Here is a 23,402-nt window from a genome sequence, read left to right on the forward strand (position 1 = left end):
CGCCGCAGGGGAATCCACCTGCAGCTCGCTCTAGTATTTTCATGGACATGTTCGGCTTTTTGGCAATTCCCCCTGGGCGGGGATTTGAGGACCAAAAAGCCGGACATGTCCGGAAAAAGCCGGACATGTCCGGGAAAATCCGGACGTATGGTAACCCTACGTCTCCCCCCCACTTATAAACAAACTGTCCTTCCCCCTTCCCTGTGGGCTTTCCTTCTGCCCCCTGGTTAGATGCCATTTCACCAAAGTCAGCACAGCTACCCTGTTTCCCCGAAAATAAGACAGTGTCTTATATTAATTTTTGCTCCCAAAGATGCGCTAGGTCTTATTTTCAGGGGAGGTCTTATTTTTCCTGGAGCTTCGGGGCCTTATATTCCGGGGTGGCCTTATTATCGGGGAGGTCTTATTTTCGGGGGGATGCCTTATATTACAGCGAGAGGCAAAACTGGAAGTAGGTCTTATTTTCGGGGGATGTCTTACTTTCGGGGAAACAGGGTAGATAGCAGCTCCAATCTCCGTTTCCCACTGTGATCCGGTATCAGCTTGCCCAGGGAATGTTTTCCCTATTTCTGTCTTGTCAAGTCATCTTCCCCACACCCCGCTGGAGGGACCAGGAACCGGTGTGCATGCGAAAGGCATGTGCATGCATGGAGTGTCTGCCCGACCGGCCGTGCACCCACCTGCTCGTTTACAGCGTTCCAGCAGGAAACAAACTCGTCAAGAAATCAGATAAATTCTGCCACTGCACGAATAACCCCAGCAGCTAGCGGTGGAACAGCAGTGCAGCTTGCTCCACCTTGAGCTGGTCTAAGCAGACAGTGGAAGAACAGGCAGCAAAGGGACTTGCCGTTTCGTTCAGCCGTGTACGCATGCAGGGGGAGGTTATCCCTGACTAGTGACAAACCAAACCGGAGCACTCTGCTTCCCATCACGGACTGTCCCTCTCATGCCTTTCCTAGCAGACCCAGATCCCCATGTCTCTTGAGCCATTGGAAAGGAGTAGCTGGGCTGAGAGGTCACAGCACCTATTCAGTGCTGCCCATCAGGGCTTCCTATCAGAGACAGGAGCAGTTGGCTCATGACTGGGCTAGTGAGGGGGCTGGTCCATAAAACCACTTCCAGGCACTGCGGAGCAGTTGGCCTCTCAGAGATGATGTCTCCATCACAGAGATCAAAGGAGATGGTGCAACTTTCAGGGAAATGGGATCACACTGAACACACTCATTATGGCTGCAAAGGGTGAGTAGTGTAGCCAGCGACCTGTTCCTCCCTGCCTACTCAGGCCAGGACATAGACACGCCTTGGCTGGTACCATGGTGAATCACAGGCTGTACTTCTCAGTCCCAGAGCCAGGAAGTGTCTGTGTGATCACTGAGGGCTGTGTATTCAGTTCTAGCTCCTAAGGGCCTTGATTCTTTTGCACATAAGGAACCACCCCATCCAGCTCTGAGTTCCAGTTCACCCCAGGAAAGGCTGCCCCCAGCTCCGAGGCCCGACCTGTCATGGGAAAGGCTGCCTGGCTGGGAAGAGCTGGTGGTTTATTTTTGAAAGAGTTGTTTTCTTTCCGGTTTGAATGAAACCTGGTTGGAGGGCTGAGCTGGATCCGGGCCCCAGCGCCTCGCTCAGGGGCAGCTCATTTCCTCATCATAAAATAACAAACCTGAGCTGTGTGGCTGGAGAGCCCCGGCCCAGAGGGGGTCAAGGGTCAGAGGGGTCGCTGCACACACAGCTCTCTAATTCCTCTTCTCATTCACACCCTGCAGATCTGTCAGCAGCACAGAGCTATAAACAGGGCCTGTGGAATCCCTGGCCTAGGGGACTCTGAGCGGGGAAACAGTCCATCCATTCTCTGTCTCCCCAGGGCCAGAGCCCAAGGACTTTCACCACTGATGCTAACGTGTATGTGGATGCTGACCTGTAAACTCAAAGAATGGCAGCAATCTAATACCCAAAATTGTTGCCATCAGCCGTGTGCCAACAGGATCCCCCCCTCTGCCCATGCATTGCACTGAGACGAACGACCAACCCCTCCTCCCTGTCAGACCTTCTCTGGTGCCCTTTCCCAGGCCACCAAGTATGGGCAGCGACCTAGTAACTAGGCCAGGGCCCCTTGTGAAACCCAAGAATGGGCTTGTGTGGGCTGTTTATTTATCAATGCTAACGACCACGTGGTGCCCGTCATCACGCTGCCCAGGCACCTTGCAGCGCATTGAGATTAAGCAAAGAAATATTCATTCGTGCCTTCCCAGCCTTCTCCTCCTGACCCCCAGCAAAGCCCATAGCTCTGATCAGAGCATCCTCTGCTGGGGAGAGCAGAGTGCACACTCGGGGAGCTCTCCCGCCCAGCTACTGCTCTGGTCCCTGCCAAGTCCTCCTCTCATGGCCCCTTGTTTCTTCTTTGGCTCCACGGCTCCTCCTCTGCCCACGAATCTAAACCCCAAAAACTTTTGTTTGAGCTAGGCACGTGCCTTGGACTAGCAGGATTCAGAGTCCCCATCCAGACTGTGATCTCAGGAGATGCTCAAGGGGGAGGCTCCAACAGGCCCCGCTAACCCATGCCCGGCAGTGCCAGGCTCTGCGATGGTTTCCTTGGCATGGCGCCTTCTCGCAGCGCATGGGCCATTCCCTCCTGGAGTCTCAAAGAGCCTCCCCTGTAGTCAGGAGCAGGGCTGCTGCCCACTTGACTTGACGACAAGCTATATACGCTATGGCCGAAGTTTAGAAGACAGTACAGGTCAGACTGACAGGAGGTGATGCACCCCACAAAATACCTGCCTGGGACAGGGCATCGTGGCAGGGCTTGGATCCCCTGTTCAGCCCTTTAGCCCCCTTCTGATGCAGGGCAGGTTGTCACAGATGTGGCCTTCTTCCTTTGGGCAATGGCTTCCATCTGACGCCTTCTGGGGGCCACTCTAGAGAGACGAGATCCTCACCTGGGCCAGCCCCTTCCCCAGGCCCCAGTGCAGGGGCGGCAGTATGCAGAAGGGCTCTGTGGGGCGCTGGTCAGAGTCTGAGATCCACTGGCCTAGGGCAATGCCGAGATGTTAATGGAAATTCTTCGACCGCTTGCAGCAGCACTGTCCTAACTCCCCTTCGATTCTGGACAACGGACTGGAAACTCAGTGACCTTCATTCTCCATCCCTCCTCTGCCCCCACTCTCCGCTCTCTGAGGCATAGATGGGAAATGGAGTGTGTTTCCCTTTAAGAGGCTGGCTCTGGAGCAGTGAGGATTGTCCTGCTGCTGTTTCCTTTTAGCCCATGCAAGAGCCCTAAACACATTTCACTCCAGCCTTCCAGCTTGACTCAGGCAGGGAAACCCAGGAGCCTCCTCAACTTTCCCAAGGACACTGACCGACTCCCACGTGTAAGTAGGGGATGATTGAAGACCCCAGAGCTTTTCTGCACAGGGGCTGGGGTGGGAGAGCAGGAATCCTGCTTTCTGTGCCCTTTCCAGTGGGACTGAGTGTGGATCCGCTGTTGGGACAGGGAGCATTGGAAAGAGTAAGGGGCTGCCAAGGAATAGTCCCCTGGAAGTTAGTGGCGGGCTGCAGGGACCCTGTTAACTGCATGGAATCTGCCTGCTAACCATGCCCAGAGTTAGGAGACCCCTTGGGAGTGAGGCTGGTGCTGGAGGTTCTGCTGGGACAGGACAGACAGCACAGGAGTGATCGCCTGGGGCTTAAAACCAATCTATGAGCTGTCTCGAAGGGTGACTCTCGGGGTAAGGTGAATCCCTAGATATAGGGCAAGGGGCTAGCGAATGCTTTGCTGCCCCGGTGGTGAGGCTCTGATAGTACCAGCCCTTGGCACTCTGAACGGTGTCCTTCGGGGTAACTGGATCCCAGGCACGTTACAAAACAAAGTAATGGTTACAAATGGAAAGACAAATAGCTGGGGGCGAGAGGAAGGAAGCAGGCAGAAGGGGGGCGAGGGCTGGTGTGGGTCGAGATGAAACACAAGAGCCAGATAAAGGGAGCCCAAGCTTCAAATGCAGAATCCCGGGAGGGTCAGGTCAGCACGTGGGTGCATATGTACCTGGGTGTAGCTGGCAGCAGCGGTGCGTTGTGCTGGGACGTCCCACGCTGGAAGGATGGTCCTGGTGGATCTCTGATTGACCTGGTTTCAGAGGCGTGTAAATGATAATAGGAGCTAGTGGACTATAGAGCAGTGGGGCTCTGCCTGTGGCCTGCTCCATCCTTTGAGGATCTCAGGCCAGTATCTCCCTCCATATAGGGAAACTGAGGCGGAGTGTGGGAAAGTGTCACCCAGGGAGACAGTGTCAGAGGTGCAAATAGAACCCAGGAGTCTTCACTCACTGTCCTGCACTTTGGCCACAAGCCGCCTCACTCCCAGAAATGCGGCTGGGTGTGCGGCTCCTACACTAGGACTAGACACTCCCCCCCCCCGTACCCTGGGGCACCGGACCGGTTGAGGCCGTTGCCTGGGCTGCTGCAGCGGGGAGCTGACTGTGTGGCTCTGGCATGCATCACTCTGAAGGGAAAGGGCCGCATGCCTTCGGGCTGCCCCGTCTCTGCACGCCCCCTGCTCTCACATCCCCCGGATGGATGGTGGCGGTTTCAAAGGAGCTTGTAAACCCTGTCTAAACAGGGGGCACCGATGTCAAATTCCTTCCAGGGACCCATTCTAGTGGCAGACTGGAGAGCTGATGAGTACAGGGCGCCCTCTGCTGGCTCTAGGGGAGATTGCAGCCAGCCAAACATCTCTGGAAGATATGCTCTAGTAAATTCAAACCAGGAATTATTTGGGGGAAGTGGTGCTATGGCCTATGGTATGCGGGCAGGCAGACTACATGATTCCAGTGGTCCCTGCTGGTCTGAGAATCTATAAATCTCTGGGAGCTGCACCTAGTCGGTCTTGAGCTGGTTCCACTTGATTTGGTTCTCTATGGCCTATGAAGCCCTAAGAAGTGTCTGCCCATAATGCTGGAGGGTCTGAGGAGCTTCCCCTAAAGAGATCTGGGATTGGCAAAACAATTGTTCTCTTCCCTAGTTCAGCTCTAATGTCTCCCACTTGCTGTACGTTAAAGAGCCACCTGCTGAACGTGACAAACCCAGTCAGCTTTGTCCTAGTGATAACATGGCTTAGTCCTAGAGCGGGAGAGTCCCCTGCCAAGCACAGCTCCGGGGCAGGTGTGCTGCTGAGAGGGTGCTCTGCAGGGTTCTGTTCAGCGGCGTTAAAGGACCGAGAGAGCAAAGGAAGCTCCCGGGAGAACTGGGCGAGGAACGGATTTTGGGGGGGTCCTTGGCAATTCCAAAAACGAGAATGAAAACAATGGTTCCGGGGCAGCTGAAATGGGAGGTCCAGTTCCGACCATATCAAAGGGGCCGTGACTGGTTTTAAACGACACCGAAGGGAAGTTTCAAAACAAAAAAGTCATTTTGATCTGAAAAATCCAAATGTTTCCGCTTTTTCACAACTTTCGTGTGTTTCTGACACAAATTTGCAAAATGTTTCAGTGTCGCTGAATCTGCTGACTTCGATGGAAAATAGTTATGGCCAAAGAGTTTTGCCCAGCACTAACTCCAGGTTCTTCCCTCAGATTTTCAACTAGGGGGTCGCACATACCAGGGCTCTTTGGATTCCTCCATTCCCCCCACAAGTCCCCTATTTGCCACCCTTTCATCCCCTTCTATTCCAGAGACTCCGTGCAAACCTCCTCACCCCCTCCCTCATGCTAGGAATGCTGTGTGACCCTTTTCACCATACCAGCATCCTCCATTCTTCCCACTATGCCAGGGCTCTGTGGGCCCCCTCATTATTGTGTGTGTTACTATAGCATTAAGGATTCCCCGTCGTGGACCCATTGTGCAAGGTGCTGTACAAACACAGACCAAGAAGACAGTCCCTGCCCCTTCCCTCTGTGCCCCTTTCCTCCTACATGCCAGGGATTCGGTGTGCTCCCAATCCTCCCCTCATGTTCCCCTCCCCCATAGCACTGTCTCCCATTCCACCCCCCCAATGCCATGGGGCCTGGGTGTCCTCTCATTCCTCCCACACCCATGCCATGAGCTCTGTGTGCCCCCCATACTAGTGTCCCCCATTCTCCCCCACAAGCCCTGGGCTCCGTATGCAGCACTCAAAAGTTATCACATTTCGCACAGAGAAATGCCACCAAGAGTAGCGTAAGGCCTTGCAAACTCGGTTACCGACAAGAGAAGCTGCCCAGAGGGCGAGAATGTCCATGGACTCTCGGAAACACCTGTCGTCTCATCCCGCCCTCACGTGCTTTCCCTGGAAAGCTCAGCGAGTGGCGAGCAGCGGATTGTTGGCATCGAGACAGGAGAGGAAATAAGGGTTTGCAATGCTGCTTCGGTGGCTATTCTCCAGACAGGTCCTAGAGTCCTCGGAAGGGCTCAGCGCCTGGTGCAGAGATGCAATTGGATTCTAACTGTACCATCAGAGAGCTTAAAGCTCACGTTGGCATTTAGCAAACTGGCTGTGTTTTGCTGCCGGCAGACGTGTGAGGAGTGGGGTGGGAGCGCTGGTGGTGGGGAGCCCCTGCAGCAGGCATAGGGTTGCCAGGCATCCAGTTTTCGACCAGAATGCCCGGTCAAAAAGGGACCTTGGTGGCTCCGGTCAGCACCGCCGACTGGGCCGTTAAAAGTCCGGTCGGCGGTGCTGCGAGGCTAAAGCAGGATAGTCCCTACTGGTCCTGGCTCTGTGCTGCGCCCCAGAAGCAGCCAGTAGGTCCGGCTCCTAGGCTTGGGGACAGGAGGCTCCACGTGCTGCCCCCTTCCCGAGCACTGGCTCCACACTCCCATTGGCCGGGAACCACGGCCAATGGGGCCAGCGGGGGTGGTGCCTGCGGGTGAGAGCATTGTGCAGAGCCTCCTGGCCCCCCCACCTAGGAGCTGGGCCTGCTGATGGCTTCCAGGGCGAAGCGTGGAGCCAGGACAGGTAGGGACTAGCTTGCCTTAGCTCCGCTGTGCCGCTGACCGGGAGCCGCCTGAGGTAAGCCCACGCCCCAACCCCCTGCCCCAGCCCCCCCAGCCCACACCCTGAACCCCTCATCCCCAGCCCCACTCCAGAACCTGCACCCCCAGCCCAGAGCCCATACCCCCTCCCAAACCTCAAACCCCTGCCTCAATCCACAGCCCCCTCCTGCACTCCAAATCCCTCGGCCCCACCCCGCAGCCTGGAGCCCCCTCATTCACCCCAACCCCCCTCATCCCCGGCCTCACCCCAGAGCCTGCACCCCCCATTCAGAGACCCCACCCCCAGCCAGAACCCAGAGCTGCCTCCTGCACCCTGAACCCCTCTTTGTGGCCCCATCCAGAGCCCACACCCTCCCGCACCCCAACCCCCTGCCCCAGCCCTGTGAAAGTGAGCGAGGGTGGGGAAGAGTGAGCCACTGAGGGAGTGGGAATGTAGTGGGCGGGGGCGGGGTCTTGGGGAAGGGGCAGGCCTAGGGTGTTCGGGTTTTGTGCCAGTAGAAAGTTGGCAACCCTAAGCAGGCACTGTGGGGGATGGCAGTCGGAGCTCTGGCTGTGAAATAGCTCCCTGCTATACGAGGCCTAGCCTCTCCCAGCAGGATATACTTTAAACAGTAGAGGAGTATTTTCAAACAGTGCATGTGCAGGCAGCCTGTACGCTGTGTGTGTACTAGCGACAAAACATACATGTGCCAAGCCCAGCGGTGGGTTCAAACTGACTTGTGCACATGTCAATTCTCTCCCGTGCGTGTGCACAGGCGAGTACGCGAGAAGTGCACACAGAGCGACTCGCTTGTGCAAAGCCGCAGGTGAACTAGCAGGGGCTGGGCTGATGGGGAGACACCCCCTGTGCACTGACACAGCCTCCCCATTCTCTTGGACAGGCAGGTGTTCCTCCGCCTCCCGGGAGCAATGCTGCTGCTGTCCCTGGTTGTGATGCTGCTGCAGCTGGGCAGAGGCTGCTGTGGGCTCCCCTTCTACAACGGCTTCTACTACGACCACGTCATGAACGACAAGGGCAACGGCAATGGCAATGGCAACGGCGAAGGTGCGTGTGGTGGGGAGGGCAGGGCCGAAGGCATCGCTCACCCCCTGCCCTTCCCCAGTTCCTGAGGCAGCAGGCACGTGGGTGTGAAAGATCGGAGTGTTGCCAGTAGGCGTAGATCGGGGTGAGGTGGGGGTGGGAGCTGTTGAGGAGGAGGCCAGGGCAGAGGATGTGGGTGCGAGTGGAGGGTCTTTGCCTCCTAACTTCGGGTGGGTAATTCAGAGGAAGAGGATGACTGTTGCCAGGCTCACACCAGGCATGTTGGGGCTGTTGCTCCCCCAGCCAGCCGGTATCATCCCCCTCCCATAAACCGCCCCTCCTCCGGGTGGAACGTAGGGGAGTTTCCCCCGTCACCTTCCCTGGAAATCTCCTCTTGCCCTTCTCTGCCCTGCCAGGATGCCAGGACTGCGTCCCCCTGGCTCTCGCTCCAGTTGGAAGATCCCTGGGGGAATAGAATGGAACTGATTTGAACCTGGTCTGATGGGGTCCTCTGCCCCATTCCTCCGTCTCACTCCCCCTGGGTCCCCTGCTCTTGGTGGAGGTGGAGCAGTTGAGGAGCTCCCATCCGGTCGGGTCCACCCTCTTGCCCATAGGGCTGGGGCTGGATTGGGCCCTGCAGCCTATTCCCTGGAGATTCGTCTCCTCCGGTTGCAAGCGGCCCCAGCAACTCGCACCCCTTCCCTTGTGCGATGACGGCTCAGCCTAACGGGGGTTTGCTGTCCGAAAGGGCTTCCTGAGATGCAGGCCAAATATCCCATCCAGGGCTCTCAGTTCTACCCCCTTGTTCCACCCTGAACAAGTCTTCTCCCTCCCAGCGGATCCTGGCTGGCAGTTCTCAGGTTCGCATGCTTGTGCAGCTGGTGGGTACTGGGCTCAGATAGCTGCTGCTCCATAGGGAAGTTGCCCTCTGCTGGGCACTGGATTCCCTCTGATGCCACCTGCCTCCCTTTCTCTCCACCCCTCTCCTCCATGCGCCGGGAGGGTGCGCGCCGAGGGAGGAAGTGATGATGAATGGCGGCGGGTGGTGGTGAGCGAGTGCAGGAGGAGGCAGTAGATAGTGTGAGGGAAGGAGCAGAGTACAAGGTGGGTGGGAACAAGAGTGCAGGAGGTGGGGCTCACAGGGCCAGATTCGTGTCAATCAATGGTGTGGTCAGTTCCAGGAGTTACCGTGCTCAGAGCATGGCAGATTGCTCCCTCCTCCCCTCCCTATACACGTCAAGCTCTTCCCAGGTGCCCTGCGGCCGCTGGTGGGTGCTTGGCTGCCCTGCTGGACAGTAACTGCCTTAGAACCCCTTAGTGGGGATGCCTGTGGGGTAGGCTGCCCCCTCCTTGTAGCATACGTGGGGAATCCACTCCCCGTGGGCTGCAGAAGAGTCCTGAGCTGGAGGGATGGGGTCCCCTGGCAGTGCTCATTCCCCCTTTCCCCTCTTTCCCCCACCAGTTCACTTCAATGGCGTGAAGCTGGTGGTGGAGACCCCGGAAGACGCCATCTTCACCTACCGCGGCGCCAACATCACGCTGCCCTGCCGCTACCACTACGAGCCCAAGCTGGAGACGCCGCGCAAGATCCGCATCAAGTGGTCCAAGCTGCGGGAGGACAACACCAAGGAGCGGGATGTGCTGGTGGCCATCGGGCTCAAGCACCGCAGCTTTGGCGAGTTTCGGGGCCGCGTGCACCTGCGCCAGCGGGGCGAGCAGGAGGCGTCCCTGGTGATCAGCGACCTGCGCCTCCAGGACTACGGCAAGTACCGCTGCGAGGTGATCGACGGGCTGGAGGACGAGAGTGGCATTGTGGAGCTGGAGCTGCGAGGTGAGTGGGCCGGCGTCCAGTGCCGTAGGGGGTGGGGGAGAGGGGGCAGGGGAACAGATGGGGCAACTCCCCCTCACACAGAGGTTACACATGGGGTTACAGCCCCTGGGGACAGTAACAGGCACCCAAGAAGCTGTCCCCTTTGAGGCTCCTGAGTGGGATCAGCATAGGTTCTGGGTCCTTCTGCTGCTGCCCCTTGCTGGGTCACTCCCATGCCCAGCCAACACTGGGGTTATGCGTGTGCCACAGCACAGAGGTTCAGGAAGAAGCTCCCCCACAGATGCTCTCCCATTGGATGAGTGAGAGTGAAGGAAGGAACCCCTCCCTCATAAAAATTGCCACCAAATCCTATGGCCCTGCCCACCCAGATCGGCATCCCTGCAGTGTTATTGCCACGTGCCATCACCTTGCACTTGCTTTATGGCAGGTTAGATGCGCAGGAGCACCTTGGGGCAGGGAGAAAGAAGGGATGTCTTCTTATTCCTTGTTTGTACAGCACCGAGCACAGTGGGGCTCTGATCTTTGACTGGGGCCCTTAGGTACAGTACTACTGCAGCATGCAGATAACACTGCACTAGACTTCTGTGGCTCATCCTCCATCCAGTGCAGCCGACACTCGCACGACGGGCGCATTATGAAGTTCACCTGTCAGTGTGGCTCCCCCTAGTGGAGGCTGGGTATAGGAGTCTGCTGCTGGCTTTGTGCTAGCAGAGCTGCGAGGGGTGTTTTACCCCAAGTAGAAGAGGTGGCTGTTTAAAGACCCAAAGGCTCCACGGTCAAGTCTTGCTAACAGTGACCTCCAACCCCGGGGGCACAGCGTGACATCCAGTTGTGTTGCTGCAGGACTGGGGGCCTGTCGCTATGCCATACTGTAGTGGGTTTTTTTTAAGGTGGTAGCTCTCACAGGTGGGAGGAGGGGGCATCAGACCACAGAACACGTGTGTGTCTCTCCCCTCCCACCCCCGGCCTAATTTCTCACTGCTGAATCTGTGCAGCGCAGGGCACAATGCACAGGGAATTGGTGCTGGAGAAAGAGACTAAGAAGGGGAGAAGGGGGTGAAACGTCCCGCCTGTGGCTCTGTGATAGGGTGACCAGATGTCCCCATTTTATAGGGACAGTCCCGATATTTGGGGCTTTGTCTTATATAGGCTCCTATTACCCCCCATCCCCTGTCCCGATTTTTCACACTTGCTGTCTGGTCACCCTACTCTGTGATCCAGACGGAAAGTCACCCCCTAGGATGTTCTCCTTCTCCATAGGCTCAGACCCCAGCTCCGCATCGTGGTCCCAGACTCACACCCACCCAGAACGGTAGGAAATGTCCCATTTCCTGCCACCTTGTTGTGTTCCTGACCCAGTGCCACCCACTCGCTCTGCAGCAGAGGGACTTGTACCAAGCCGCCTTCCAGCCATTTGGAGGACAAAGGCTTTGAGTGAGGGGCAAGTTCGCTGGCTACTCACACCGGCCTTCAAAGCTCTCCCAATTAACTCTGAGCACGCAGTGATCATGCCTCACTGTGGCCACCAGGTGTCACCATTGACATGTGTCATTGTCCCTTTGGGCTGATGCTGCCAGTCCCTTTGGTCTTTGGACTGGCCACTTGATTCCAAGAAGACAGGGGCTGTGCTGAACTCAGATGAGATCCTGGGCACTCAGGGGCCTTTCTTTCCTGGATGATCCCATAAGTGAAACCCCAGGAGAGAGGCTGTTCTCACAAGGGGCTTTGGAGACCCTTCTGGGACGTCTCTGAACCCCAGCACAGTTTGGGGTTCGTCTGTGCCTAGGCCTCGCTCCAGTGAGTTTGGAGGCATGAGCCTGGGAGGGGGCAGGGTGCTGCTCTAACACCCTCTGCTTGCTGGGAGCCTCATACTGGGTATGTCAGTGGAGATCTGTACCGTCCATCTCAGGGGCGTGTGTCAGGTTGAGGGCATAGCCAGAGGGGGCTACCCTTCACAGTGGCTCTGTGACTCAGCCAATCCCTCTCTCTTTCCCTCCAGGGGTGGTTTTCCCATACCAGCCTCACCATGGCCGCTATCGACTCAACTTCCATGAAGCCAAGAAAGCTTGCGAGGAGCAGGACGCTGTGATCGCGTCCTTCGAGCAGCTCTTCAAGTCCTGGGAGGAGGGGCTGGACTGGTGCAACGCCGGCTGGCTGCTGGATGGAACAGTGCAGTACCCCATCTCCCTGCCCCGGGAGCCCTGTGGCGGCAAGAGGCTGGCCCCTGGCATTCGGAGCTATGGTGAGCGCCACAAGAACCTGCACTACTTTGACGTTTTCTGCTTCTCCTCTGCTCTGAAAGGTGAGTCTGGCATCTGCAGGGCTCATAGTTAGGCGGGAGCCCGGCTTGATGCTGCAGAGAAGGGGGGTGACCAGTAGGGGGGCACTTTGTTCTCAGGACACAGTGTGGTGGCAGGGGGTGCTGCCTGTTGGAAGGGACACCTCTCCGCTGAAATGTAAAACTGAGGGCCTGCAAAGACCCAGTAGAACTTCTCTAAGAGTTGGGATGTTTGACCCAGCCAAATTCTAACCTGGGTAATTCCATCCACCTCCCTAAATTCTCAGAGCAACTTCAGTTAGATCTGGGATTCTCCTCCATTGCCCAGACTGAAATGGTAGGTAGGATTGCTGCATGCTGGAAAACTGCAGCCGTGCCCCACGCTAGAGGTCGCTGGGTCAAGCGATTGCTCCATTTAGGTTACAAATCGGTTTGGGATGCAAGGCGAGAGAGACTGGCAAAGCTGGGTCATTCAAATGGATAACATGGCACCAGCTGGGCCAGCATCAGGGGAACCACCGATTCTGTAATACAGGGCCTGACTCTTCCTTCTGCGGGCACAAAGTGTCCACAAACCCAGGAGATCCAGCACTGAGGGAATTCCCCAGGCTTGGGGGCATGCCTGGCAAAGCTGGTATGCCCAGCCGTTGATGTGTGGTGAAGTTTAGATCAGGGATGGGCAAATTTTGGCCTGAGGGCCACATCTGGGTATGAAAATTGTATGGGGGGCCATGAATGCTCACGAAACTGGGGGTTGGGGTGCGGGAAGGGGTGAGGGCTCTGGCTGGGGGGGCGGGCTCTGGGGTGGGGGCGGAAATGAGGAGTTCAGGGTGCAGGAAGGGGCTCCAGGCTGGGGCCGGGGTGCAGGTGTGTGTGAGGGCTCCAGCTGGGGGTGTGGGCTCTGGGGTGGGGATGAGAGGTTTGGGGTGCAGGAGGGTGCTCCAGGCTGGGACTGAGGGGTTCGGAGGACAGAAGGGGGGATCAGGGCTGGGGCAGGAGGTTGGGGCGCAGGAGGGGGTCAGGGATACAGGCTCCGGGCGGCGCTTACCTCAAGCAGCTCCCGGAAGCAGCGGCATGTCCCCCCCTCCATCTCCTACATGGAGGCACGGCCAGGCGGCTCTGTGTGCTGCCCCGTCCGCGGGTGCCACCCCTGTAGCTCCCATTGGCTGTGGTTCCCGGCCAATGGGAGCTACGGGGGCGGCGCTTGGGGTGGGGGCAGCATGTGGAGCCCCCTGGCTGCCCCTACGTGTAGGAGACAGAGTGGGGACAGGCTGCTGCTTCCGAGAGCCGCGCGGAGCCACATCACGCGCAGAGCAAGCCACCAACCCCACTCCCTGGCCTGAGCACCGGAGCAGGGCAAGCCCCGGACCCTGCTCCCTGGCGGAAGCTCGAGGGCCGGATTAAAACATCTGAAGGGCCAGATGTGGCCCCTGGGCCGTAGTTTGCCCACCCCCGGTTTAGATGGTACAAAATCCCTTTGACCCCTTCCCCATTCCTATGATGGGGGGGCAGGGAGAACACGGCCTGTTGTTTCTGAACTCCCTAACTTATGTTGAATCCAGGCGGAGACGGGGTGAACCCCCATTCCTAGCACCTCCTGTGAGCGAGGGGGTTTTGTGCAGGGCCGGCCATGCTCCGTGTCCCTCCGCCTCCCAGTGACCACCCCCTCTGCCTCTCCCCTCCAGGGAAAGTTTACTACCTGGCTCACCCGGAGAAGCTGACGTTGGAAGAGGCCAAGCAGGCCTGCCAGGATGACGGGGCTGAAATTGCCAAGGTGGGGCAGCTCTATGCGGCGTGGAAGTTCTTCAGCCTGGATCGCTGCGATGCTGGCTGGCTGGCAGACGGCAGCATCCGCTACCCCATTGCCTTCCCCCGGCCCAACTGCGGCCCACCAGAGCCGGGGGTCCGGAGTTTCGGCTTTCCCGACAAGGGCAAGTTTGGGGTGTATTGCTACAAGCTGAACTAAGGAATGGGGAGGGGCCTCCCTCTTTGCCAGTGGACACTTCCCTGCCTGGTGCTGCCTGGATTTAAAGGATCAGGTTTCCGGGATGTTGGGGTATTTTTTAATTTCAATTGTTTTTTTTTTTAATTTTACATTTTTTTCCACTAAAGGGAAACTTCTGCAGGTTGCTGGGCCCTGGCGTCTCACTAATCAGCCGATTGCCACCTCTGCGTCTCTCTCCTGGCTGGGAATGGGGCACCAGATCTCCTTCCACCCAGACAGTGGAGAGAGACTGAGATGGTATCTCGGGTTGGGGAGCTTGGTATCTGCTACCAGGTGGCTCCATCCCTTTGTCACAGGATCATCTAGATAAGAAGTGACAGGCTCACACACGTCCACTTGGGCTAGACAGTCATTTCCTAGCAGTGATGCATCCAGGCATCGGAGAAGCACAGAGCACGCGACTGGTTGATGGCAAAGGCAGATGCCCCCTAGACGTGCTCCAGTTTCACCGGCACCAAAGGGGAACAGCTGTTTCTAATGCACAGACTGCTCTGCCATCCCATCCCAGCCAGCACGGAAGGCATCAAATCAACTGCAAGCCAGAATTTAGAGTAAGGTGGGTCACTCTCCCCCATCCCCCAGTTAATGGGAGCCAATGATCAACCACACACAACTGACTCACAGCTCACCAAAGTCCTTCCCCTTCCTCTCCCAATGAAGCACAGATGAGGTCAGAGATATTAGGCACAATTCTAAGCATAGAGGCCCAGAGCTAACACAGCTTAGGCCTCGTGTGTCCGGGAGACTCCCTCTCTCCCCCGCCCGCCCCCCTCCAGTCCCTTCTTTCTCTCCCTTCCCCTCCTTGCAGGATCTGGTTGTGTTTCGACTCTCTGAGACTCCAATCTGAGTTTGGCGGTTTCCAAGGGCACTGAAAGGTGCTACTATGTGTGTACTGGGTGGAACTCTCCGGGTTACCTGCCTTGTTCTCCATGGGCCCCTCTCCCAGGCACCACTTGAATCCCAGGGGCTCGGTCTTTGTGCGTTTTGTTGTGAAAAGATGTATTCTCCTGGACCTCTTCAAATAAAGCATTGGAGAAAGCCCCAGAAGTGTGCAACTGTGACCTGGGTGGTAGGACAACTTCTGCTGTGTTCTCCCCGGCAGCAGCTCTGGGGGCACCACTCTGCGAAGGATTTTAGCACTCGGGGTACTAGGCTCAAAGTGGGGCACCCAGGACTTGGATGAGCAGGGGGTGTTGGAGATAAGAACCCAAGGGCATCAGCAGAGCTGTGTATGAACAAAGCCATATGGCATAGCAGGCCCAGGGGGTAGGCTGGGGATTAGGGCAGAACTGAGGAGCCTCAGCAGAACTGGGGGGAGGGGTAGCAGGACTGGAACTGGGGGAAGGCAGAACGAAGGTGCCTCGGCAGGTTGTGGGGAAGGGAAGGCAGGAGCGGAAGAGCAGGGTGGAAGGCTGCAGGTCCGGGTGGAGGTGCATCGGCAGTTGTGTATGGGGGAAGCCCTGGACTGAAGTAGCTGTGAGGGCAAGACTGAAGGGTGTTCCCAGGGGATGAAGTTGGGGGGAAATTGGAAGCCTGCTCATCTCCTAACTGCATTGTCTGCCAGCGGCCCATAACTCTCCTGGCAGCAGATCAGCGTCCCCTTTCCCCTGATGGTTTGGATTTTTTAAACAACCAGGAGATTTTCCAAACAAATTACCCAACACAGTGCTGGTTCCTCCCTATATCGGTAAGTTAGGTGCTTTCCCATGCCCTTAAAATACCATTTCTATTATGGGCTGCAGCTCCCTGGACTTACCCAAGCAATCCTCTCCGTCTCCTGCTGAAATGGTCAGAGTTTGTCTCAGCTGTGAGCTCCCAAAGGTCCTGGCACTCTGGATATGAGATCAGCAGCACAGGCCTAGGAACTGGGCTTCTCAGTAGTTGCAGTCTCATCAGTTGTTTCTCTAATTAGGGCTAATGAATTGCCCAGGCCAGGTAGGAAATGCTGAGTGTTGTTGAGCTGGACAGGCACCTGAATCTTCTTTAGAGGTTAATGGGGGAACTTGTTCATGATAGGAAATTGGTATGGCTGGGCAGGTCTCAGACACTGCAGTCGGGGGGCTCCCAAACAATGGCCTACTGATGATGTGCTGGTGGCTGGCAGAGAGCTGGCTGGGCATGTGTCTCCTCCTTGTAGTAAAAGAAACTAAAAGTGCATCGAATACTTTGCCGCTGTTAATTTTCTATGGTAGCAGGGGTATTAGGTATGTACTCCATGGGTAACCCAAGTGGGGGGGGGGGCGGGGGCTGCAGGATCATGAATGGGAGGAGAGGGAAGAAGAGAGGCCGGCTGATTGTACATGGAAGGAAAAGTGGGGTCTATGCAATGGCATGTGGGAAGGGGTGGCCTCCACTAGAGAGAGGCTATGTTGTGTTGGGGAGAGGGAAGCGATAGCTGTCACTGGCTATGCCATGGAGCTGGGGTGGTGCCTCTTTAACTCATCTGCTGCAGCTGCTGTGCTCTGAGGATGTAGGTTTTCCCCCCAGATTCCTACCTGCTGTGGTGAGTCTGGATGAAGATGGGGGATACCGAGACCTCTGCTGCTGCCCCTAACAAGAAGGCTGCTCCCCACCCAGTTCTCTAATAGAGAGAGGAGTTAGTATCTCCAAGAGCTCCCCCTCCGCAAGGAGCAGCATATGTGTGGCGGACGAGGGTGATTTGCCATTGCCTGTTGGCTGGATAAAGAGAGGCCCCACTCTCCACACCTGTCCATTGAGCACCTTTCCCCAGCACTGAACTCCCTTTCCAAGCAAGAGACCCCACGGCTATAACGAGCTTCAGCAGTAGATGCATCTCCAAAGCTGGGATGGGACATTCAGGGGAGGGCTTCTGAAACGGAGAAACCCTCTTCCTGCTGTGCTGCATCCTAGACCTCGCTGCCCTAAGCATTATAAATTCTCCTGCTCCATGGGAGACCACAGACTTCCAGAGAGGTTTGGAGAAGCAGCAACAGCAGGAAACCATGTCACAGTCAGTTTGGGCTCATGGGAGGCCCATTTGCATTCCCCCCAAACAAGCACACTGCCTGGCCTGTTCAGGAAGGCACCTTTCGCTCAGGTTTTTAAGGCATATTTGTTGCTTCCGCTCATATACACATTCACCTGGGGAGGAGACCCCTGCCCACCCAACTGTGTGTGCACACTGCTCCCCACGGATAACACACATCCACATGCACACAAAGTCTTCACACAGACGTAGACACCCGGGTGCCTGTGTGATGGATGCCATCATGGCCAACATCAGGGTACTGAACCGGGGGGACTTCAGAGTTAAAAGCACCAGCTTCTACAGCGTGAGCTAAAGAGCCAGGCTCTCAAGCAGGGAGCTGCAGCCGACTCCCAGCCTGTGTGGGTAGGGCACAGAGGGGCTGCTCGACTCACACAACAGACATTTCACGAGCACACACACAAACGTGCAGTGGCATACAACCACACAGCTGCCTACACGCAGTCCACCAGGTAACAGGAAGAATAAAATACAACCAGTTTTATTGTCCAGGTTTCACAATAGCGCTGACAGCAGCAGGCACTGCCGTGTGTCAGGTTCTCATTTTAGGCACAAGACTTATAATAAAAAAAGGTTTTTTGGTTTTTTTTTTTTTTGCTTTTTACAAGAACAAAACCCCAAAGCTCCCCTCCCAGACTGGATCTCCCCGCCCCTCGTCATGAGCAAAAGCGCAATTCAGGACACGCACACACAGGCTCCTACCAGCATCCTGGAGACTTTGGCTAAGCCATTTAAATTACCCCTCCCACCCCAAAAAAAGACTATTCCAATTTTTCTCTCTTTATTATCATTTCTCATCATTATCATCATCATCATGTTTCAAAAATATAAATAGGTGCAGGGAACCCTGGTGCCCTGCACGGTCCCCCGGAAAGAGCGCGCCATCACAGGATGGGAGCTGCTTCACCATGCGGCCTGGGGATGGGGAGACTCGGCGTCCGGGAACCAGCGGTGGGAGAGAGGGGAGGGGCCAAAACCAAGAGGCATCTGGGCCCAGATTTTTAGCTTCCCTCCCCCCTCATCCCTCCATCTCACTCTCTCCCTTCCATTCCCCCACTTTACATGCCCCTCATACATTCAGCGACACTTCCCATCTATTGAGCGCCCCTCCACCCCCGCCGTACTGCAGCAGCGGAAGGATTCTTTAAAATAAAACAAAGGTGGCATCCGCCCCAGCCATTAAATAACAGAAATAATTACATTGTTCGTGGATAAAATCAGGAAAAAATAATCTTCTTTATTATTTAACTTAACCCCCCTGCCCTCTGCAACCCTCCCACCCCTTCCCCAAAGGCACAAAGGTATTTGGAACCGGACGGCTAGTCAAAATGCTGGAATCGAATTCCCTTTGCTTTGGTGCGCTGAGGTTGGTTTGTTTTTTTATATATATACACAAAGGTGGGGTTTTTTCTTTAATATATTTTTTTTCCTTATATGACAAAAAGCAACAACAACATCAAGAAGAAGAAACTGCCTCTGCTAATATAATTTCCGTAAAATCTCTCGCTCCCCTCTAATGGGTGGGTGTCTGTGCGGCTCTGCCATTGGTTCTCGACCGATTCCTTGGGCTTCTCTTGTGTAGTCTGCGTTTGTAGATGGAGGCTGCGGGAGGAGGAGGAGAAGAAAAGGCACCTTGTTACTGGGAGAAAGTTACAGAGCCCCTGCTTGTCCTTAGCTGGCTCACCCCAGGCCTCGTGTTCCCTGGAAAAACACTGCAGGGGCTGCTGTGCAAGCTCTGCCTCTGGCCATCCAGGCAGCGGGGCCACGGCGCCAGCCCGCTCGCCACCAGACAATCAGGCCTTCTCTTGCCTCTGGCGCTCCGGGACCTGGTGAATCAGTGGGGCGTTTTCAGTGCACTTTGTGACGGCCCCTGTCCCCCCGCAAACACTGAATTTAAAGAGAGTCAGGTGCCTCCTGGGAGCCTGTTCAAAAGCATCCTGTTCAGAGACAACGCCGCTGCTGTCCGTCCGATACGTTCTGTATTTCTTCCCCCTCCTTGTGGGCAGACACGCAAAGAGGCAGCAAGAGCAGCTCAGACCAATGGCCCAGCAAGGAAGGAGACCGCCCCTCCCAAGCACCCATAATGCACCCAAACATTTTGCTTAGGGAGGTAGTTAGCTCGGTGGTCTGTCCACAGCTATAGCACTGCTGCACTGTGTGGCATTGGGCAAATCCCTTCCCCTGTCTGTGCCTCAGTCTTCCCATCTGTAAAAGGGGGATAATTCCAATTTAACCCATGGTTGCGAGGCTCTTGGGCTAACCCTTCCTTGATATTTTATGTGTCCTGCTTCTGTTCAGAGTCTTGCTGGAGGAGTGGGACTCACAAAACAAGGGCTGGGTAGACAGGCCTAAGCTGAGTCTCAAGGAGCTCTCAGGGTGCCCTTTAAGGGGAGCCCCCACCATGCACCCATTCCTCACTCCTTCCCTCAGTGCCTCTAGCTCAGTTGTGGATATTACCAAAATAAACCATTTAAACTTCTTCCCCCACTGCCCCAAAGTGCAAATTCCAAGGCTGCCCGGGGGGGGCCAAGTGGGACAACTTGCCCCAGGCCCCACAGGGGCCCCCACGAGAGTTTTCGGCGAGTCTTTGGCGGCAGGTCCTTCAGTGCCGCCGAACACACCCAGAGCGAGTGAAGGACCCGCTGCCAAAGACCCGGAATGGCGGCAATTCGGCGGTGAGGGCTTCTTCCGTTCTGGGTCTTCGGCAGCGGGTCCTTCACTTGCTCCGGGACCCGCCGCCAAAGTGCCCCGAAGACCCAGAGCAGAAGGACCCAGGCCCCTTGAATCCTCTGGGCGGCCCTGCAAATTTCTCCCTCCTTGGGAGCCCTGGTAGATCCATTTTAGCTGCTTCTCCTCCCCTCCCTGTGAGCTGTCCTCCATTTTCCTCAACAACCGTGAGGAGCCCTGGGCTCAGGGGAGCCAGTGCATCAGGGAGTGGGGTGTTTTGACTGGGCAGAAGCTTTCCAGCTATTGGCAGCTGCACTGACTCAGAAGAGTCAAGGTTGTGTCTCCAGCTGGTCCCCATGGTCCAGACACACCCGGGAGATGTCAGCTCCAATAATCCTGGTAACACAGGAGCTTTACCTGAGACAAAAAACAACCTGACTCTCTGGCACAGGGAGGGAAAGCGTCCCTTCCTACTGGCCTGAATGGCAGCAAACCAGTTTCTTCTGTGGACGAGGTAGTGGATGGAGGACACCCCTGTCTGAGAGCCATAAGTATCTCCCTTCCTCCTGCACTTTGGCTCTCACCCATCTCACCCACCTGCTCCATGTCCCTCAAGTTGCTCCAGCTAAAAAGAAATGGAGGCAGCTCCCTCCAGGAGTTATCAGTCCTACACCTGGAACAGCCAGCGAGGCTGGGGTGTGTGTCAGGCAAAGTCGCTGCTCTCCCTGGTTGGGTTGCCTCTACAGCTCTCTGGTCCCCTCTGGGGGCTGAACTCTTTAACTCAAGTCCCTCCCTGCATTGTATCATGTGGATTGTTTCCAGGAATCAGCCCATGGACTCCTAGAGCTTGGCCCTGGGCTGAGTGCCAGGCTGGAGTCTCAGAGGCCTGCAGGGGGCCATGGTGCATAGAGTAGGAATGAGGAACAATACGTACGATCTATGCAGGCTATCCGTGGTTCCTCCCAGTGGCCATTGGGCTGGCACCGAATTGTGGGCACGTGGCGTTGTATGTAGCCCTGGTTGCACTGGTACCGTACCATGGAGTTTATTTCATATCGGTCCTTCTTCCTTCCAAAGGTCCTGGCGTTCTCTACCACAGGAGGGTCCCCACAGGCAACTGACAAAGACAAGCCAGACAATGAGCAACTGGCAGCTCCATGTGCGCTTGCTAGGCAATCGGCCAATGAGAGCCGCAAACCAAGCAGCTTGGGTCTAACCGTGCTGCTCAAGGGGAGCTGGCCACATTCACATACATTCCCTAGAATAATAACCAATAAACGATGTTTCCCTTGTGCAGTTTGTCCCAAAGGATCCCAAAGTGCTTTACAGGCTGTACAGACAAGGACTGCTTCACCTCCCGCTGAAATGCAGCCACTTCTGGGGTGGCAAGGGGCAGCTGCATATACAGGGATCATTTCCCACCCCACCAGGAATTGGCTGAATGCCTAGTGAGCTCTTCACTGCTCCTGTGTTGCACGGGGTGAAGTATGAGCTGCTCTGTGCTGAGCCTGAGTGGCTGGGACCCTGAATGTACGTTACCTCTGAAACACAGATAAAGCATCAGCCTGGCTGAGTCACTGCAGTGAGGGCCGAGAACACCTGGCTGCAGTGCAAACAGCATGGCCATCTCCCTGCGGATGCCTTGGATCCAGCCAGGGAAGGGGATTCTGCACTGGAGCTTTGTTTGGCATCTATGACATGCCAGCACTTGATGCCAGTGTTGCTAAGTACCTGCCATCACCCAGCCTGACTTGCTGTATTGCCACGTCCGTCAGCTGGACTTGGGGGCTACGGAAGCAGCTAACAAAGAAGGGATCGTTTGGAGGCACTAAATAAAAGGCAGTTAATTACAACCCAAACTCCTTTTGAGATTCTGCTGCAGTTACCACTGGCTTGGAAATTTAGTCACGGGGGATATTGAAATTCTGTGGCTGGCTGGGAAACTTAGCAACAATGTTCCAAAGGGTTCCATCCCTCCCCTCTAGAAAGGCAGGACCACAATGAGTGTCAGGCACAAGAAAGCTGCTGTCAGGAAGGCTTTTGTTGTTTCTGTGCCATTGGGGTCCTGGTGGATGGGAGCGGATGGCTTGGGGGAAACTGGACTTGACTGGCTGGCTTGGAAGAGGGGCAAAAGCTGCCTCCAAATGGGGGATGTAGGGGCTGATGGTAGGGGAAATGGGAGTGGCACATCCCCCTGGAGCCTTGAAGGGGGAATATTTGAGGGTTATTTCATAGGAAGATTGTGAGCTATGGAAGGGCACTTCCCACCCTCCATAAGCTTCCTGTTAATCCACTCCCTCTGCAATCACACCACCTCTTCAGCTTGATCCAGGGCTGGATGTGATCAATGCTTGGACAGGAGACCTCCAAGGAGGACCCAGGTGTGGCAAAGAGCAGTGAGAGTGACCCAGTGGTGGGTGCTCTGAGTCAGCACTGACTCCCCCACTCCCCCGCCGCCCCGATGCAGTGCTAGGGAGTTCTAGACAGTGCTGTGCTGAAGAGATGGGTGGGTGTCTCAGTAGGGGGGACGGACTCTAGTGGCCCAGCGCAATGCTAGGGGATGTGGTGCTGCTGGAAGTACCATCCTTGGGATGACGCATAAAGCCAAGGTCCTGACCATGAGTGTTTATTAAAGATTTTAGGGCACTTTTTCCCAAGACTTGAGGTGTGTTCGTACTGGGGTCCTGGCCAAATTCTAATTCTGCCTCCATAAATCCCCTTTGCCGTTTCAAATACACATAGGATTGGTCTTCATTTCCTGTACTAATCTCTCACACAGGGTCACCGTGCAAAAGTTAAGGTTCACAAGGAATGAGTGAAGTTTCCTGGGTTTACAGCCAGTGTTTATTCCTGTTAGAGTAAAGGGGTGACTAAAATGTGGACCATTGAGTCCTGGTGAACTCTGTGGAGGGTATGTATCCCAGCCTGCAATGCTCCATCTTTATCAAAGCAGAAGCCACATTGCCTTCTGGGACTAGTCATCTCGTAGGCTGCCCATGCATATTAAGGAGGAAGGGATCTGCAAAATGCTCTATTTGATCCACATTATGTACAACCCTTAGCACCCTAGCAAGTTGCCAATGGTACCCTTGGTAGGGCAAAGTTTGTCTGCTATAGATTGTGCTGTAGGTTGAAGAGCTGTAGCCTAAGCCTGGACATACACCCCAACCCAGAAACGAGGAGCGCCAGGACTCACCTGTTCCTTTCTTGCACGTGAACGGGAGGTGATAGTTGCATGGGACATCATTCCACTCGCCTTGCTCATGCCAGATCATCACCACACAATCCTCTCCTGCGGCAAAGAAGTTGTCGGGCTGGTTGGGCCGCCAGTTCTCATATTGCTGTGAAGAGATAAGAAGCCCTTCCTCTAAGTTACGGAGACACTTTCCTTGTTCTCTTCAGCTCTCCCTTTCCCTTTGCTTCTTCTCTCTCCCTTTTGGCTCTTTTCCTTCTGCTTTTGTTCATTCACTCTCCCTTGCTTCTGTTTTTCTGACTGGGTCTCTCTCTTCCTCCTGGGTCTGTCCCTCTCATCAATGGACATCATGTATTGTTATTATTTGTATTGTGGTAGCGCCTAGGAGCCCATTGTATTAGACACTGTACAAACACAGAACAAAATGGTGGTCCCTCCTGACC

At 55.7% G+C, this 23,402-nt stretch overlaps 2 protein-coding genes across 6 annotated transcripts in view; one reads left to right on the forward strand and one right to left on the reverse strand.

Moving 5' to 3' along the window:
- The first annotated feature begins 3,265 nt into the window (after window positions 1-3,265).
- HAPLN3 (hyaluronan and proteoglycan link protein 3) lies at window positions 3,266-15,133 on the forward strand. Of its 2 annotated transcripts, none has more exons than XM_024207204.1 (5): window positions 3,266-3,365; window positions 7,839-8,002; window positions 9,441-9,809; window positions 11,809-12,111; window positions 13,773-15,133. In XM_024207204.1, exons 2-5 carry the CDS (start codon window positions 7,867-7,869, stop codon window positions 14,051-14,053), a joined length of 1,089 nt encoding a protein of 362 aa, XP_024062972.1. In that variant the 5' UTR covers window positions 3,266-3,365; window positions 7,839-7,866; the 3' UTR covers window positions 14,054-15,133. The 2 variants fall into 2 exon arrangements, with proteins under 2 accessions (XP_024062972.1, XP_024062974.1); XM_024207206.2 differs by having other exon boundaries at window positions 3,275-3,365; window positions 7,843-8,002.
- Window positions 15,134-17,564: 2,431 nt separating this feature from the next.
- Window positions 17,565-23,402, reverse strand: part of ACAN (aggrecan) — a 78,004-nt gene continuing 72,166 nt past the window's right edge. For all 4 annotated transcript variants that reach the window (XM_026648339.1, XM_029910720.1, XM_026648340.1 and 1 more), the window contains 3 exons: window positions 22,963-23,107; window positions 20,701-20,883; window positions 17,565-18,701 (listed from right to left, as the gene is read on the reverse strand). In XM_026648339.1, coding sequence (XP_026504124.1) covers window positions 18,613-18,701; window positions 20,701-20,883; window positions 22,963-23,107 — 417 coding nt within the window. In that variant the 3' untranslated portion in view covers window positions 17,565-18,612. The remainder of the gene's footprint in view (window positions 18,702-20,700; window positions 20,884-22,962; window positions 23,108-23,402) is intronic.

The sequence above is a fragment of the Terrapene carolina genome, unplaced genomic scaffold (genome assembly GCF_002925995.2).
Source record: "Terrapene carolina triunguis isolate 2854851 unplaced genomic scaffold, T_m_triunguis-2.0 Scaffold67, whole genome shotgun sequence".
Lineage (NCBI taxonomy): Eukaryota > Metazoa > Chordata > Testudines > Emydidae > Terrapene > Terrapene triunguis.